At 34.8% G+C, this 16,000-nt stretch overlaps 1 protein-coding gene across 2 annotated transcripts in view; it reads right to left on the bottom strand.

The window, feature by feature from the left end:
- Positions 1-16,000, bottom strand: part of COG6 (component of oligomeric golgi complex 6) — a 61,096-nt gene that overhangs the window by 28,380 nt on the left and 16,716 nt on the right. For both annotated transcript variants that reach the window (XM_068526834.1, XM_068526833.1), the window contains 6 exons: positions 15,038-15,131; positions 11,101-11,229; positions 10,931-11,022; positions 9,016-9,080; positions 7,810-7,901; positions 6,258-6,375 (listed from right to left, as the gene is read on the bottom strand). In XM_068526834.1, coding sequence (XP_068382935.1) covers positions 6,258-6,375; positions 7,810-7,901; positions 9,016-9,080; positions 10,931-11,022; positions 11,101-11,229; positions 15,038-15,131 — 590 coding nt within the window. The remainder of the gene's footprint in view (positions 1-6,257; positions 6,376-7,809; positions 7,902-9,015; positions 9,081-10,930; positions 11,023-11,100; positions 11,230-15,037; positions 15,132-16,000) is intronic.

Below are 16,000 nucleotides of genomic sequence, written 5' to 3'. Positions count from 1 at the left end.
ACATAAAATATGGAACATTAAAATTTGGTGAAGGAAAGATAATTCCTGAAAGAAACCTGAAATGGTTGTATACATAAGCAACACATAAGCTGTAAACAGTATCATATTCCAATCTCAATTTAATGTTAAAGTATCCCTAAATATGACCCAATTCATATCTAAGAAAAACATTGCAGGGTACAATTATTGATAATAATGACAACAATAAATAACAATAATAGCGAAAACCCGTCACTGCTATAAACTCACATAGGCTGCAGTTATTAATTGGTACTTAATATATTCAAATTACAATTCTTTCTTTCCCTGTTTTTATCCTATCCTATTCTGGGTTTTAACTGGAAGATACCATGCTTAAAACTTGCCTTTTATTAGCCATTTTATTTTCCTGCAACTTTCATTTTAACTTCATAAGAGAAATAAAGTATTTAAGAACTTAGTGGGGTTTTCTGAGTGAAAATAAAATAAAATAAATGGATAACCATTTGGGAAAAATTAATATGATCCTTCCTTCCCAGCATGGACAAAAATAAACTTCAGGTAGATTAAAAATTTGATATAAAAGTGAAACTACAGGAAGACCTAAGAACATACATTTAAATGAATTTATTAAATAATCGAACACTTTCCTACTGATAGATGTTAACTTTAGCATATAATAAATTCTACATGTATTTTCTTGTTGTGGGAAAGTTTTTGAAGTATGTTGTATGGCATGTTCCCAAAGAAGAAACAATAAGGAAAAAAAAAATGTTAGATTTTACTATGTAAACATTAAAAGTGACGCATCAGAAACTACTACAAGCAAAATTAAATGGTACATGATGACATGGAGAAAAGATTTATAATACATATGACAGATAATACTCTTAATGTATAAAAAATATCAGAAAATAACAAGATACAGCCTAGTAGGAAAATGGCAAAGGACATGAGAAAACAATTCACAAACAGCCAATAAACATATTTTAAAATGTTCATTCTCACTAGAAAAACTGAAATCTAAATTAAAAAAAAAAAAGATAGTACTTTTTGCTCATATTGGCAAAGATATTTTAAAATGGCTATTATCCAACTTTGCAAAATTTGGCACTTCTGGTAGGAGACAGTACGGTAGATTTGAGAAAATAAGTGAAAGGAAGTTAAATAAGTGGGGCTGCCTGAGGACATGCAGGATTGCTGGACATCATGGAGGGCTTTGCTGATGTTGGAGACCAAATTTTTTGGTTTCCCAGTGCACATAAAATGTTTAAACTATACTTTAGTCTTTTAAGAGTGCAATGGCATTATGTCTAAAAAACAATGTATATAACTTAATTTAAAACTACAAAGCAAAAAAACAATTACAATAATAACATTAAAGATCACTGATCACACAGAACACCGTAACAAATAATAATGAGAAGTTGGAAATACTGTGAGAATTAACCAAAATGTGACACAAAGACATGAAATGAGCAAATGTTGTTGGAAAATGGCACCAACAGACTTGTTAAACAGAGTTGCCACAAAACTTCACTTTGTTAAAAAAACGCAATTATCTGCAAAGTGCAATAAAGAGAAGCACGATAAAATGAGGTAATGCTTGCACTATATTGAACAGAAGTGGCAAAAGTGGGCATCCTTCACTTGTTCCTCATCTTAAACGAAAAGCTTTAAGTCTTACTCTATTGAGTATAATGTTAGCTGTGGGTTTTTCATGTATGGCATTTATTATGTTGCAGTAGTTTCCCTCTATTCCTAGTTTGTTGAGTATTTTTATGATAAAACAGTGTTGAATTTTGTCAAATGCTTTTTCTGCATCAATTGAGATGATCATGTGATTTTTTTCCCCCCTTTGTTCTGTTACTGTGGTAATTATACTGACTTTCATAGGCTGAACTATCCTTGCATTCCAGGGATAGATCCCAGTTGATCATGCTGTAGAGTCTTTTTTAAAAGCTTCCTCATTTGGTTTGCTAGTTACTATACTTTTCAACTCCAGAATTTCTTTTTGGTTTCCCTTGAGATTTTTCTAACTCTAATAGATATTTCCATTTTGTTCATACGCTGTTCTCTTGACTCATCTTTAACGTGACTGTTTTAAAGTCTCTATCTAGTAGATATGCCATCAGGTCTTTTTCAGGAATGGTTCCTGTTGATTTTTTTTTCCTTTGAATGGGCCATATTTTCCTGTTCCTTTGTGTGCCTTGTGATTTTTTTTTTGTTGAAAACAACATTTGAATGTAATAATTTAACCCTGGAAATCAGATTCTCCCCCTCCTCCAGGGATGCCATTTTCTGTTACTACTTTGGGGTTTTTAAAAAAAATTGTTGTAGGCTCTCTCTGAGCCAAGGATCAGGTTGAGGTATAAACTGAAGTTCTTCTCAGGTCTTTCTGAGCCTGCTCCTTTCCCTGAACATGTGGTCACTTTCTAATTTTCCTCATACATACAGTTGCTTTTCAATGTCCAAACTTTAATGTCTGACTCCCAAAATGGGAAAAAGAAAAAAATTAAGGGGGTGGAAAAATGCACTAGCCTTTGAAATCCCCAGGACGTCACTTGAGCCAGAGGAGGAGGTGTCTGACACAACGGGGAGGTGCAAAACCAATGGCCACCTTCCTCTTCACAACTCTGGGATGAGAGCACAGATCCCAGAAGTGTAGAGGACAGCGTCCTCCTTTTGGTTCACCCTGGCTCTACAAGCTGTGTGCAAGGTGCTCAAGGAACAAGTGTACAGCTGCCTGCCACAGCACTGGGGGTGGAAGATGGGTAGCTGCAACTATGCTAAGAGTTGAAGTTGACCAAAATTGACTGCAATTTATTACTATTGAGCCTTCCCCTAGAAATTGCAATTCTTCAACAGACTCCAGAGTTCCAAAATAGTTACATTAGACAAATACTGCTAGTGCAACTGTCATCTAGGTGGGGTGACAGATGCCTGGTGCTTCCTACTTTGCCACCTTCCCTGAAAATTACTGATCTTTGTATATTGATCTTGTCACCAATTACCTTTCTAAATCCATTTACTAGTTCTACAACTTTTCAATTAATTCTCTTGGTTTTTGAAGTACAGTCAGAGCATCCACAAATAATCTAATATTTCCTCCTTTAAAATATTTATATGTCATTTCTTTATCTGGACTTTCTATTATTTAAACGTGTTATTGGCAAATATTCTTTTCTTGTTCTTTCTTGACTTAAATAGAATATACTACTAGTGCTTCTATGTTAATCATGAGGTTGGCTGTTAGTTTTATTAATCTTTATATGGTTAAGGAAGTATTTTTACTTTTTTATTTACTAATATTTTCCCCTCAACAATTTAATTAAACATCATGAGAATATAATTTAACACTGAAACATTTAATATATTTCTTAACACTGAAGTATTCTTATATTCCTGGGAATAACCAATACTTGGTTTTAATATAATGCTGGATTTATTTTTACAATTATTTACCTTTTTAAAAACTTAAAAGGTGACTGATTTGAGGTTTTCACTTTTGTACTGTCTTTAAAGGGTTTTTATGTCAGCATTACACCACCTAAAAGGAACTGGGAAGCTTTCCATATTTTTCTGTGTTCTGGAGAGTTCTGTTCCTTGTAGGTGTAAATAAAGCTATCTATATAACCTGAATTAAGTCTAGCAGCATGTTCATTAATAATTTTTCTTTCCTCCCTAGGTGTGTTCAAGTTCCCTACCTCATTTTGAATCATTTTTTGTCAATTTTATTTTCTTAACATCATCCTTTTTACATATTTTAGAATAAAATTTATGTACTTTAATATGGTATTCTCTAGTAAGTTTAATCCTCATCTCTGGTTATTACCTCTAATTCTGATATTATAATTTTAAATTTTATTTTTTCCTTGGTTAAAGAATTGCTAGAAGGTTGTCAACTTTGTTGACCTTTTCAACAAATAATCAATTTTGTTTTCCTGTTTCCTAATTTATCATAGGAATGTACTTCCATCTTTCCTTTTACCATTTTGCTTTATTATTCTCTTTCAAATTTCATAATAAGAACGCCTAATACATTTTACTTCCAGTTTTTGGCCCAGACGTTTTCCAATTGGTAAAGCTTTGGGTAACGTGCTCATGTGTGTTTCCCACACTGCAATTTGGCTCTTGTCTCTTACTGAGAACTGTCCTCAGTGAGTCATGGATCATCCATACACTGACAAAGATAACAAGCCCGCCACCCTCGTTTTACTAGAACTCTTCATACAGTATCTGTCATCAACTATGCCCTCTTTCTTGAAAGTCTATTCTCTTGGCTTTACTGATAAAACCCTCTTCTCATTTCTCTCCTGCCTCTCCAATCACCCTTCCTCAGCATTCTACCATGGCAGGGCTTATTTTCTTCTCTTAAATGTCACTGTTTCTCAAGACTGTGTGTCCTGGAAGCTCTACTCTTATTAAACATGATTCCTAGTGACCTCAGACAAACACATGGATTCAACTATCTTTTACATGCAAAACTCCATAAATCCAGATGTACAGCTCCCTATTAGATCAGACTGATTGCAGAAGGATATCCCACATGTATCTTGTCTAACTTAGACAATATCATCATCTTTATCCCCCCAGTTTTACACTTTCTCTCTATTCCAGATACTTGTGATTAGTATCAATATTCCCAGATTGGTAACTTAGGAATTATTTTAGAACTCTTCCCTCTCATTTAACCACATTCAAGCAGTCACCAACTTTTGAAGGTTTATCTTTGGCCCTCAAGAATCTGTCTCCTTATAGCTCTTCCTTAGAGTATGTATTTTCATAAAAACTACTTCGACAACCCCTTAACTATCCTGTCTGCAACCTGGCTCTCTCCTATCTACATGCCACACCAGTTTCCAACTGATTTTTAATAAATGAAAATTTGTGTACTGATGACTCTTAGCTTGCATATTCTATTTGTTTCCTCTACTTAGGATGACCTTTACCCACTCCTTTTTTACCTATCTAATCCCCCACGTCCTTCAAGTTCAATTGTTGTTAACTCCCTCTCTGGAAAGCTCCCTCTCTGTATATGTATATTATTATACATACTCTTCTTATTGTGCTAGCATAGCACCTTGGGCACGTCTTTCATAAAACATGTATTCTATAGTAATCGCCAATTTATTAGACTATTTTCCACGAAAGGAAAAGTAACCTGAGACCAACACACCTTGATTGTTTGCTTTGTACTCATTAGCAAGCACATGTTTGCTCACATTCAAAGCCTATATCATGTATGAATGATTTTAGAAAAATTTTGTCTAAATAAGAACTCATGTAAACATATCTATAATGAGAACTGACTGACTGTTAGTAAACTTCCTGTGATACAAGAAAACATATAAGGAAAATACTCCAGCTCCACAAATTCATGCTGCTTTTCCAAAAAAATATGAGTCTTGCACGGGGGTCAGAAAGCAGACTCTTATTAGGTTTCTCTGAGCTTAGGAATATAAAAATAGACCAGGTACTTTGGATTGGATTGCTACTGACTGTTCCACACTATTCTACAAACCTGTGTCTAATATAACCAGGCTGTTAGATAGACCAGTACAATTAAAAAAAAAAAAGCCAGAATGGTGACTGTGATGCATCCTTGAAAAACTTAAGTCTTTAATAATGAAATAAAAACAAAGAAGGATTTGATCATTATAAACCCATTCCTTAAGGTCTTTCCAATTTACTGCTGCACAACACAATGCTCAATTTAAAATATTAGCTCTCACAGAACTCTTTCAGGTTTTTGTTGTTTGTTTTTGTGGGAGTTTTTTGTTCCCTTGTTTGTTTTTGTGGGAGTTTTTTGTTATCTTGTTTGTTTCCATAATTAATTACAGTGTATAACTCAAAGGAACATAAATTTCATAAGGACAAAGCTGGACCATGAGTGTAAAACTTAAATAAGCTGTTTAGAAAAAACATTTAGTAAAAGTTCAAGCTTTCCAACCTGTATGTCATTTTAGCCCTGACCTATCAAATATAGTAAGTCTGCTTTAATTACAAATTTTTGGTTATTGAAAAATGGTAGTGAAACTAGGGCTTGAGAGTCTACCACCAATTATGACTCAAAATTACACTGTTCCAGGAACAGATTATAAGCCTACATCCTGTAAGCCGCCTCAAAATGAATTTTGTTGTTCACAGGAAGAACTCAAAAGAACGCTGAATGGAATGGGAAAAAACTGTCACCAATATGAAAACAGTAAAACAACATTTTTAAATGTGAAAAACTCACATGCACATAGTTTAAGAATTGCATTTTTCAAACATACCTTGTCCATTAATTTGCTGGCATGAAGACTCAAGCTACTGAAGAATATTTTTTTGCTCAGCAAATGCATTTCTTCAATGGTAGTCAACAATGTAGTTGCACTATTTCCAACAATGCCACTAAAAGCAAAGAATATTTCAGGTTGCAAAACAGGCCAAAACAACCCAGCTCTTTAACTGAGTAGAATTCTTTAAGAAGATCTAGATTTAAATAAAAGTTTTTATATAGAATATAACCTGTGAATTAAAAACAATTACTCTAGTTTCATATAAAAATGAGGTGTTTTTTCCTTTTAAGTTAGGTGATGAACAAATGAAAACAAACTACAGTGTTTTAAATATTTCACAATCTCTTAGAAAAGCAGTGGGTTAGAACAAACACTTATAATATGCAAACCCATGTCTCTATTTTTCCTCTATTATAGTAAATGCATGTCTTGATTTTCCAAGAAGATCTGATTTTAATTTTAAGGAAGCCATTCCATCAATAGCTCTATTGAGAAAATAATTTTTAAATACTGAGTTTTTTAAATTAAAACTGTTATACCGTATCAATAACACACCTGTAAATTATAAAGCTTCTCAATTTTTATACAGCTACCTAAATAGCAATATATTAAGACTAATTATGAAAAATCTGATAACATTTTGAAATAATTATTCTACATTCCATAATTCTCAATTTTATATTACAAGGATATTTCTTAGACTTATCCAATGGGGTTTCTCATTTTTGGCAGAATGTAAGACAAGCATGTATATAAAACAACTCCCTATTATATTCTCCTATTCATGTATTGAAAGTGACTCTTCTGTTCCTGATACTGGCATGCTTGATAAAAAGTAATTTTAAATCATTTTTTAATAGGCTAATATGAAAACTATCAAAAACATAGCTTGGAAGAACACTTTTAACACAACTACACATATAACGATCTTATAGTGACATCTACAATAAGGCTCAAGTGTATGTATACCACCAAAAGATATTTGCAAGGTGAAAATGAATGCAAATTTTGGAGTTGAAGATCATATTTTATCTGATAAGAATCACTTGTCTTATCTATAAAGTCACTTTTATTTAGAGAAGATAAGACAGCTATTACTTAGAGGAGATAAAGCTATCGTTCTGTTTTATCACTAATGGAAAACTAAATGTTAAAGAAGAATTTATGTAAACATCCAGAATAGGACATTTTACTAATTATGCCCTATTCTGAGTATAATATATAGTTGCTTTAGGTGCCATGGATCTCTTTTACTAATACAGGAGGACTCAAAAAATACTTGTATTATAGACTTACACTGCTACATTTGTGTGTGCAAATGTGTGTGTGTGTGTGTGTACTTATGCTTGAAGAAAGGGAAAAGGAAATGATGGACCTCAAAAGTACAGTATGTATAATGTGCATATAATGATTCATATGGTGTGGAGGTTCTACTATTTACACTTAAGTCATGCATAGAATATACATACAAAAAATATTACACTGTGTTCTAACTGAAAGAGGTGTCACATGGGATTTAACAAGCACATTTAACCTTTCCACTTACCTGATTGTATGGTGATAAAATTTGAGGAGGTTAGAAATTTTATATAATAAAACTGCCCCAGGTTCAGCAACTATTACTTGTTCAATTCGAACCTATTAAAAAACACGTAAGAAAAAACTAAACATTTCTTAAAAGTGTAACTTTTCTTCATTAATCACATGTGGTATGAATAGCATTAAAAAGATTAAATTTTATTATTGCAGAAATCACAAAATTCCTTCTAAATAAAGAATTTCTGAATATTAAATCATAGAGGATGGTAAAACAACACAGAAACTTTAGCACAGATATGCTCTACAAAAAAATGATCCATTACCTACAGAATTTGGTTCAAGGCTATTGCTATCAGAAATAATCAATACAATGAGGTCATCTTGAGGTTTTTCACCAGCATATAATGGAATTTAGCTTAGCACTAAATTGCAAAGCAGCTGTTACATTCCTAAAAACAGATTATCAGTGAAAAGGTACTGCTCTATGAATGAATATTAAGGAAAAAAATGAAAAAAAAAATCTTCTCTTTAAACAACTATACCAAGTTTCTTTCTGTTAGAGAATAGGAAAGCAGATAAATCTTGAATTAGCACCAACCTATTTGGCCAATTATAATACTGCCAGGGCAATATCTCAGATCTAGTTCAAGATTAACTTGATATGCTCAAGTTTAACTACTAGGAATCTTTTCTAATTAAAATCCATCCCTCACTAATCTTTCCCTTACTTTATATTCCCTAATTAACAAATACAATCTAAACCACACTGAATGTGCTTACTTACATATTATATTACATCTATGCTTATTAAGCTGCTGATAACATATGTGTCTTCTTGTTTCCTAACTGGATTCTAAACACAGACATTGTGCTTTCTGGTTCTCTTACATCTCTGCAGCATTTGGTAGAACAGGACATACACAAGAGATGTTCAATAAACAAATGCTTTTGAAAACATTTAGATTTTGGAGTACGTCATAATACTAACGAATGTGATCTGCTAAAATGATATTTTATAAATACATGTATATGAGTATACAAAAACCTCTTGCATAGAAAATTGGCAATGATTATTTTAAAATGTGTTTTATTACCCTACATGTGTTAATTTGACAAAATTACAGCCTGAATTCAAGCTGGTTTCTTTAAAATCAGAATAAGTCACTAATTTAACCAGCTACCATATAACATATATAAAAACAAACTATTTTACCTTTAGAGGCCTGCACACACCCTCAGTAATATGTCCAACAACTTCCTGAGTATTTTCTTCAACACCTACAATTAATTATAACATAACTAAAATTTTTTTTCCATATTACACTTTGCTTAACGTAAGTTTAGAAAATTAACAAACACTAATACATATGATTAATGGCATTAATGAACATTTAAAATAACAATTAACGATATTTTATTAAGTTTAATATCTTTAGGACATTACTAATTATATTAATGAGTCTAAAGCCTTATCAATTGATTTGACTGTTGATTAATGAACATTATTTCTTCGTGAAAAAGAGTAAATGTATGAAAAACAGACTGTGAAATTTATTAACTGAAGGAGGTGATGTGCAGATGTATTAGCATTCGTTCCACAAACTCCTTACCCTAGGCAGCAGTGCTAAGCACACAAACTACGGGTATAAAGATGGAAAACACGCCTTGCAATCTAATGGAAAAACCGACATTTACTGATTATTGACTATTTATCGAGGTCTGTACTGGGTACTTGACATGTACTGCTTGTAACCACCTTCATTTTTTACAGATGGAGAGACTCAGGTTTAGAAGAATTCATGCCATTCCCACAGAATAACTTATTTCTAACTCCAATTATTTTCTTCCCACTTCTTAATGTTACCTCTCATGTAAATTTTCCTACATCTTTTAACAAATACATTCTTTTAAACGGGATAATTAGCATAACAGAAAACAACTTTAAAAAGTGCAGACTTTGTGCCAACCTATCATATATGCTGAATCTAGTCTCAATATCAAAGAGTTAAAAACGAGGAGGTTAAGTCCTGCACCCATTCGTACACTGGCCTCTCCTGCAGATGACGTGCTGAACCAGGATGACGTGGGGCTGAGCTGTTCAAAATAGGTAAGTGATACCAGCCACAACATCTCTCTTCATTTCCTATCAAAGCCAGAGCAACTTAATTATCTACTAACCCCTTCTACAACAGGCGTCTTAAGGTAGTCACAACTAAGAAGATTTGAAATTCTGTAAACAGACGTTTGCAACTCAAAAATAATCATTTTTCTTCTTTGAAATCAAGACCAAAATTTTAGGTATATTTAGTACATAGCTAATTATTTTTTATTTATTTATTTATTTGGCTGCATCAGGTCTTAGTTGCGGCACACTGGGTCTTCTCTGAGGCATGCAGGATCTTTCGCTGCGACGCGCAGGCTCTTCATTGCAGCATGTGGGCTTCTCTCTAGTTGTGGTGCGCAGGCTCCAGGGCGCATGGGCTCTGTAGTTTGCGGCACGCAGGCTCTCTAGTTGTGGCGCACGGGCTTAGTTGCCCCGCAGCATGCGGGATCTTAGTTCCCCGACCAGGGATCAAACCCGCGTTCCCTGCACTGGAAGGCAGATTCTTGACCACTGGACCACCAGGGAAGTCCCAGTACATAGGTAATTATTCAAAAAACTTTAAAATAGTCACATGAGAATGAAAAAAGGGGCTGGATAGTAGAAATGAAAGAAGTCGTAGCTTAACGACCTTAAGCCAGTCACTGACTGAGCCTGTGTACTCATAAATAAAATGAAGAGAACATCACCTTTTGCCTTTAAAGGATGGAGGCTGAGATAATGTAGGCCAGGCACTCCAGAGATGCCTTAAAAGTGAAGCAGAGGGGTCTAGGCTTACAAGGAAAGGTCCCAAGGGTCCAGTATAAAAATGTGATCAGCTGTGTGACAAAATGAAAGTGATGGAAAAGAAAGTCTACTAACAGAAAAAGGGGGAAACGAGAGACAGGAAGTTTAATTAGGATGCTTACTAAATCACCCAGTGTGAAGAGTTTACCTCCGAGAAGAAAACAGCAATAAGAACAGAAACAGAGAAGTCCTGCGTGATTTACTAGATCTGGGCATGAGCGGTAACAATCAGAGGACCCACCTTGTGTAGTTACATGCTTTAAGAGAGCTTCAAGGTGTTCTTTTTCAGAAGCAGTGGCCTGATGGAGCCAAGCCAACATATCTCCTACATATCTAATGAAAAAACTAAATGTTAGTAAAGATTTCCTTCAGAAAAACATCGAATACTCCAATACTGTCTGACTACTATACCTCAAAGGGTCATGGGAGTGCATTTCAATGGGTCTAGGTGTACCTCCTGGGCCCCCTCTTGTAAGAGCATCGATAAATCCACGAACAACTGTACTTCTTCTGGCTGTTCCAAACTCATCTAAGGTATACCTAGAAGAAACAAGTTATTAACAAACAGTTAGTTGCTTTTCTTCCTAATGGTTACATCAAACTATTCATGCACTTTCTAAGATATCTAAAGCTTTGTTACACAATTCTCTCAAGCAATACTGTTTTAAACAACAAAAAATATTTATGAAATAACTTTATCATAATGATAATTCAACCTAAAGGTGCATCTTTTTATGCCTAAGAAAGAATGCTGGGATTTGGAATCAGTAACAGAGGAAGAAATGGTTTTGAAACACCCTGAAGTGACATACCAGATATACGTCAAGATGAAAACGCAGTATCAAGCTAAGTGTTGCTAAAGTACACAATTGCCTTGCATTCACTTTCTATTTTTTCAAATAAATTAGAACCAAAATGCTTATTTCTATTTTTTGCCTCATGCTGTCAAATTATAAAGTTCAGGGTAAAGAATGCATTCCTTTAAATCAGCGGTCCCCAACCTTTTCGGCACCAGGGACGCGTTTCGTGGAAGACAATTCTTCCACAGAAGGGCCGGGGGAGTGGGGGGGATGGCTCAGGCTGTAACGCGAGCGACGGGGAGCAGCAGATGAAGCCTTGCTAGCTCACCGCTCACCCCCGGCTGTGCGGCCCCGTGGCTCCTAGCAGGCCGAGGACCCGTACTGGTCTGCAGCCCGGGGGGTTGGGGGCCCCTGCTTTAAATGATCATCAATTCCATGAAATGACTTGTGATCAGACGACTCCTTATGACAGCACAAAATTCACAAACTTTTAACTTCTTAAATATGTAAAACTAATCTTCACCCTCTGGACCCAAATGGCTGTGTAATAAACAGAAACAATGTAACTTCTGTTTCTAGGACTATTCACTGTGACCACAAGTTATATTAGAAACCAGTGAATCCACTGGCATTTTAAATGGGGGGAGGGGCAATTTAAGAAGCCTGACACACACTAGAATCTGTTTACTACAAAATATAAATAAACAATATTAATGCTTATTTTCCTGCAATAGGTATAATTTGAAGAACAGCATGAACTAAAAGGAACCTTCAATGATACCTGAAGACATGAAACATCTTTTCCGAGAGACAGAAGAAAATTTCTTTGACCAAAACGGATTCTCTTCCAACAAAGGTCAAAAACTGAAAATGCAGCTTTACAAAGGTGACTGTTAAAATTATGTAAATATTCTAAAATGCCTCTAGTTAAAATAAAAATTTAAATCTCCATTTTTTTTATATCTAGCCATAGTAGAAAAAGAAAAATTCTGGTCAAAAAGCAAATTAAAAGATGAAAAAATTTGTCCAAAAAAGAATTAAAAGATAAAATAGTGTAAAAACCTCTCTAAGAAATGCAACAAATAAAAAAATGAAGAAAAATCAGCATTGCACATATTACTATGTTCTTTAATAATTTATATGCTGAAGGTTTACCAATGGAAAGAAGACAACATCAATTTGTTCATTTCTACTTGTAATAAATTTCTTTCTGAAGAAACTTCTGTACTTGATTTATTAAAAGTCAATAATGCATTAGCATTCCAGTTATATAATACCTAAGAAAAACTGAGTATGGCAACTTTCCCCAAAGACTTCAATAACTGACATTTTCTTGTACGTGATACTTACACATGTGAGACACAATAATGAACAGTGAAGCTTTTACACATCACTTAAATCAAGTTCATATAGTGCCATCTGGTGGTTAACATGATATACTATTAAGTTTTCCCTAAATTTAAAGAAACCACCACTTTTGGAAATAGGTGATACTTAAGATGAAAGGCCCATTTTCTCTTTTTTTCTCTTTTTTATTCATCTTATGGTACTTAACTGTCACTAAAGTCCTCCCTCTTCCCCATTCAACCCGCAAATGCTTCTTACAACCTTCCATACTGCACTACTGCCCCCATCCCCTGTCTGCCCTTGGGAGTTAAGTCTTTGCCTATTTTAGTTCTATTTGTCTTTCAAGCATTTTGCCTTACTGTCGTGCAGGCCTTAAATACACTTCTCTTTAGTTGAAAACTTTCCAGTTTATCTCCTTTCAAAATGGAAATAATAGCTAATATTTTGTGATGAGCAAAGCATTATGCTAAACACCTTATGGGAACATTCTAATTTAATCTTCCCAACAACCCGGCAAGACAGGCACTATTTTTATCCTCATTTTACAGCTCGAGAAACTGAAGCTTATAAAGGTGCATGGGTTCATCAAAAAATCTAACTCAGAGCCCACCTTTTAAACCATTATGCAATATTGCTCCTTTCCAAGTGTTGATCAAGAATCAAAATTTAGAAAAAATATGTTTATATGGTAGAAGTCAGCTGACCTTTTCAGATGCCCAAAACAGACAAAGGCATTTTTTTTAAAAAGATTAACCTTGTGAACAATTATGAATCTGTGGACGATGTTACACATTATTAAACAAACACCAAATGTTTTAAGTACCAAAAGACTCTCATAATCAAACACCAATACCTTACAATGAAAAAGCTGGGAAAGAAATTTCGAAGTCAGTAAGATCTGCGGAGCTGGTGGTCAAGAGTGAACATCAGCTTATCACAGGCACCTGCACAACATGCAGGGCTATTATGATCCAGCTCCTGCTACTAACCCAACAGCCAGGGCAAACTTTTGCAGTTTCCTAAAGGTACATGTCCCTCCTCAATCTACACCTTTGCACCTGCTGTTCCCTCAACCTGGGATGTTCTCTCCTCCCTTTTCGTCCTGGAAAATGCTTATCAACCTTAAGAAGTCATTTCATACCTACTTCCTGGGGGGAGTTTCCTCTAATATTCACCCCCTTCCCCACCACAGACTACTTGAGCCACAAAGCACTTGAGACTTGACTTTTAGAAAAGCGATTAATATATTCATTAAAGTGGATCTGTTTATTTGTTCAATAAAACAAAGCAATTTGAAGGCAACGTTTTATTGATGTTAAGTGTGCCGCACTTAGAACTGTGCTTAACACATAGTGAGTACTCAGTAAGTAGCACTGGGCTGTTATTGTTTTATGTAGCTGTCCAGCATTTGTGTTCTAGAACCTTATTACAGGACAAGTAATGCTCCAATCAGAAAACAGAGTAAGAAGGAAATCCTCTAAAAATATATAAGCATATGAAAGGCATCACTCAGAGCAGGGTTAATGCCTATGCAGGAGTCCCCTGGCTTTCTGTTTCCTGAATTTTAACTCCCCACTTGGTCTTCCTATTTCCATACTATTCCAGGCATTAAAAGTAAAAAGGTATTTACTTCTATTTTATATGAAAAGTAAAAGAAAATTAAAATACAGAATAATAAAAAATTTATGTTAATAATGCATAAAGTTCTTATCCAAAGCATTATCACATAGCACTTGGCTGACATAACTTACAGGATCAAATACCTGAACTCTTTCTTTCTTGAGTCCTACTAATGGAATTCTCATTTTAAATTTTCTTTTTTCATCTCTGGGTAATTATTATTTGTCAGTCTATTCGACCTTCTCTCCGGGGCAGGGGTGATACAGGAGTTTTAGTTACATACAATTCCTAGGTCGTTAACGAGATGACAGATTGGGGAAAAGCCCTTAGCCTCTACACAAATAAGAGGTAGTCTAGATACAGGGACACCTTGGTTTTCATCTCCATGTTGCATTCTACAGCAAGTAATAATATGCAAATAAGCTGATGCCCCAATGGTACCGAGATGAGATAAAAACATCACTGTAAATTATTATATTGCTCAAACTATTATATATGAATTTGATAATACTGAAAGTCAATGTAAATTATCGAAGAAAAAGTAAGTTGTTTTTTTTTTTAATTAGGAAAAAGTCACCCACTTATATAAGACAGGTCTATCCTGCAGGGCTTCCATTGCCTGAGTCAGTACTGGAGATATGTCACATGATTCTTGTGTCAATGTTCTGCATTCACCTGAAAAATCATTGTAACACTTATTGTGTTATATAATCATTATAACATTATAACACTTGTTAAATTAAAATTAGGTCTTTATTACATCTGTTGTACAGCCAGAGTCTAAATACTGCATTAAAAAAATGCTTGGAAAAGCCTAGAGAACATGCCAATCAAAAACTAGTTCATGCTGTCAAACTAAAAATGTAAGCTTAAATACCTATATAACTTCAAATGACCACATCTGCTATCTGGCATACCACATACATATATTTTTTTTTTCTTTTTTTTTTTCTTTTTGGCTGTGTTGGGTTTTTGTTGCTGCGCATGGGCTTTCTCTAGTTGAAGCAAGCGGGGGCTACTCTTCGTTGCGGTGCGCAGGCTTCTCATTGCGGTGGCCTCTCTTGTTGTGGAGCACAGGCTCCAGGTGCGCGGGCCTCAGCAGTTGCAGCACGTGGGCTCGGCAGTTGTGGCTCACAGGCTCTAGAGCGCAGGCTCAGTAGTTGTGGCGCTCAGGCTTAGTTGCTCCACAGCATATGGGATCTTCCCGGACCAGGGCTCGAACCCATGTCCCCTGCATTAGCACATGGATTCTTAACCACTGTGCCACCAGGGAAACCCACACATATTTTATTATTATAAAAAACTAGGGTTCTGAAAAAACCAGTCAGTGAACAAACATGCACTAAATAACTGCTATACACATGGCAATGTCAAGGAGGGAAGGGAGTACCAAACATATATGACCAGTTCCTTACCTTGGGAGCAATCTTCAAGCAGTTTGCTAAAATGTTTATATGGGTAACTAATATATAGTATTAAGATTATAATTTCAAACTGTTTAAAAAATCTCTACACCAATATGTCCTTTATTTTACTATCCTATC

The sequence above is a fragment of the Eschrichtius robustus genome, chromosome 18 (genome assembly GCF_028021215.1).
Source record: "Eschrichtius robustus isolate mEscRob2 chromosome 18, mEscRob2.pri, whole genome shotgun sequence".
NCBI classification, from domain to species: domain Eukaryota; kingdom Metazoa; phylum Chordata; class Mammalia; order Artiodactyla; family Eschrichtiidae; genus Eschrichtius; species Eschrichtius robustus.
The sequence above is the reverse complement of the archived record's forward strand: the minus strand, read 5'-3'. Positions and strand labels throughout refer to the sequence as shown.